The 1,476-nt window shown below is 43.9% G+C and overlaps 1 protein-coding gene across 1 annotated transcript in view; it reads right to left on the bottom strand.

Annotated features, from left to right (window-relative positions):
- Positions 1 to 356: 356 nt before the first annotated feature.
- The window catches only part of etv4 (ETS variant transcription factor 4), a gene marked incomplete in the record, with an annotated part of 48,870 nt that continues 47,750 nt past the window's right edge, over positions 357 to 1,476 (bottom strand). Inside the window, 2 exon segments of the mRNA XM_014032819.1 lie at positions 357 to 891; positions 993 to 1,094. Coding sequence (XP_013888273.1) covers positions 667 to 891; positions 993 to 1,094 — 327 coding nt within the window.

The following is a 1,476-nucleotide window of genomic DNA, read 5'->3' as shown; positions in this document are numbered from 1 at the left end:
ATTTAAAACATTAGATTATATAAACTGTAAAATATTAATAATAATTGGGTTAATATTATTATTAATAGTTTTAATGATTTCTACATTTGTCAGTCCTTTTTTTCTGCTCTGTTGCCAACATGTACAGCAATGGGAAATCCAGAGTCTTGCCTGTTTAGCGTTAGCCGTTAGCTTCTATAGCAGATCACACGGTCACGTGGTTTCTGTGCACTCCAGTTCTACAGAACCTCCTTGAGGATGAACTGAGTTTAAGTTTAGCATCTGYAAAACTGACAGCAAACACAAAAACAGCTTTAACCCAGTAATTAATTCAGTTTGACAGACGTAATACAAACAAAAACAGATCAGGACTCTAGTTGGGGTATTATTATGTGTATTTATTATTAAGCAATCTCTTTAACCAGTCATGTTTTAGGTACTGATCAGGCCTCATGTGAGAGGAACGCAGCTCTTAAAAACAAAAACAAAAAAAGAAAAACAATCCCTATTGAGATTAATTTAAATTTTAAAACAAAAAAACACCATAGCCTTATATACAAGTGGGAGGGATGGGTGTGTGTGCAAGAGGTGCTGGGAGCGGGGTCTCGGGGTGTGTATGATGATGGGTTGGTGCAACGAGGGGGGGTGGGGGGGATTTCCGTAGAGGGCAGGGCAGGGGTTCTGGCTTTAGTACATGTAGCCTTTAGAGTAGGGCTGAGGGCCCATGTTCTGGGAGGGTTCAGGGTTGTAGGGCACCCCCTCGTCCAGATGTGAAAGGGGCACCGTGTCCTCCTCGTTGACRTAGCGCTCGAACTCGGCCTTTAGGCTGGGCCGCTGATTGTCGGGGAAGGCCAGGGAGATGAGCGCCTCGGGCTCGCACACAAACTTGTAAACATAGCGCTCCCCGGCCACCTGCGAAGACAGGAAACTCATGAAGAACGGCGTCCCGAGAAACAAAACATCCGATTCTTTTGATCTCGTTCCTGAAAGCCTGGTTGTTGGGCGTTCTGTACCTTTTGCATGATTCCCTTCTCGTAGTAATAGCGCAGAGAGCGGCTGAGCTTGTCGTAGTTCATGGCGGGACGGTTCTTCTGCATGCCCCACAGTCTGGCAACCTGAGGGAAATCAAATACAGCGTGTCAGGATTTTTACCATCTTAAATCCAACCGTGTACTGCTCATCTGTAGTCGGGTCGAGGACTGCCTGCAGCTAGGGCAAAGGCAGAAAACAAGGCTTTTCCTAGAAGTCTGTGTGTCTGTACTGTTAGCAAAATATCTCAAGTAACACTGGATGAAAGTCAAAGTGCACTATTCAACATGGCTGCCACAGCTRATTAACCTTAAACACAATGATGCCTTGACTTTTCAGAATTATGTTTTGTATAGTGGAATTAATTTATATTTTCAGATCTTCCAAGGTGCCAATTATGGAACTCTCTGTGCATTGHTGCCCAAATCAAATTCTGGAAGTGGTCATTCAACTAGATCTGTTACAAAA

This window comes from Austrofundulus limnaeus, unplaced genomic scaffold (assembly GCF_001266775.1).
Source record: "Austrofundulus limnaeus strain Quisiro unplaced genomic scaffold, Austrofundulus_limnaeus-1.0 Scaffold7, whole genome shotgun sequence".
In the NCBI taxonomy this organism is placed as follows: domain Eukaryota; kingdom Metazoa; phylum Chordata; class Actinopteri; order Cyprinodontiformes; family Rivulidae; genus Austrofundulus; species Austrofundulus limnaeus.
This window is presented reverse-complemented; position numbering and strand designations above follow the sequence as displayed.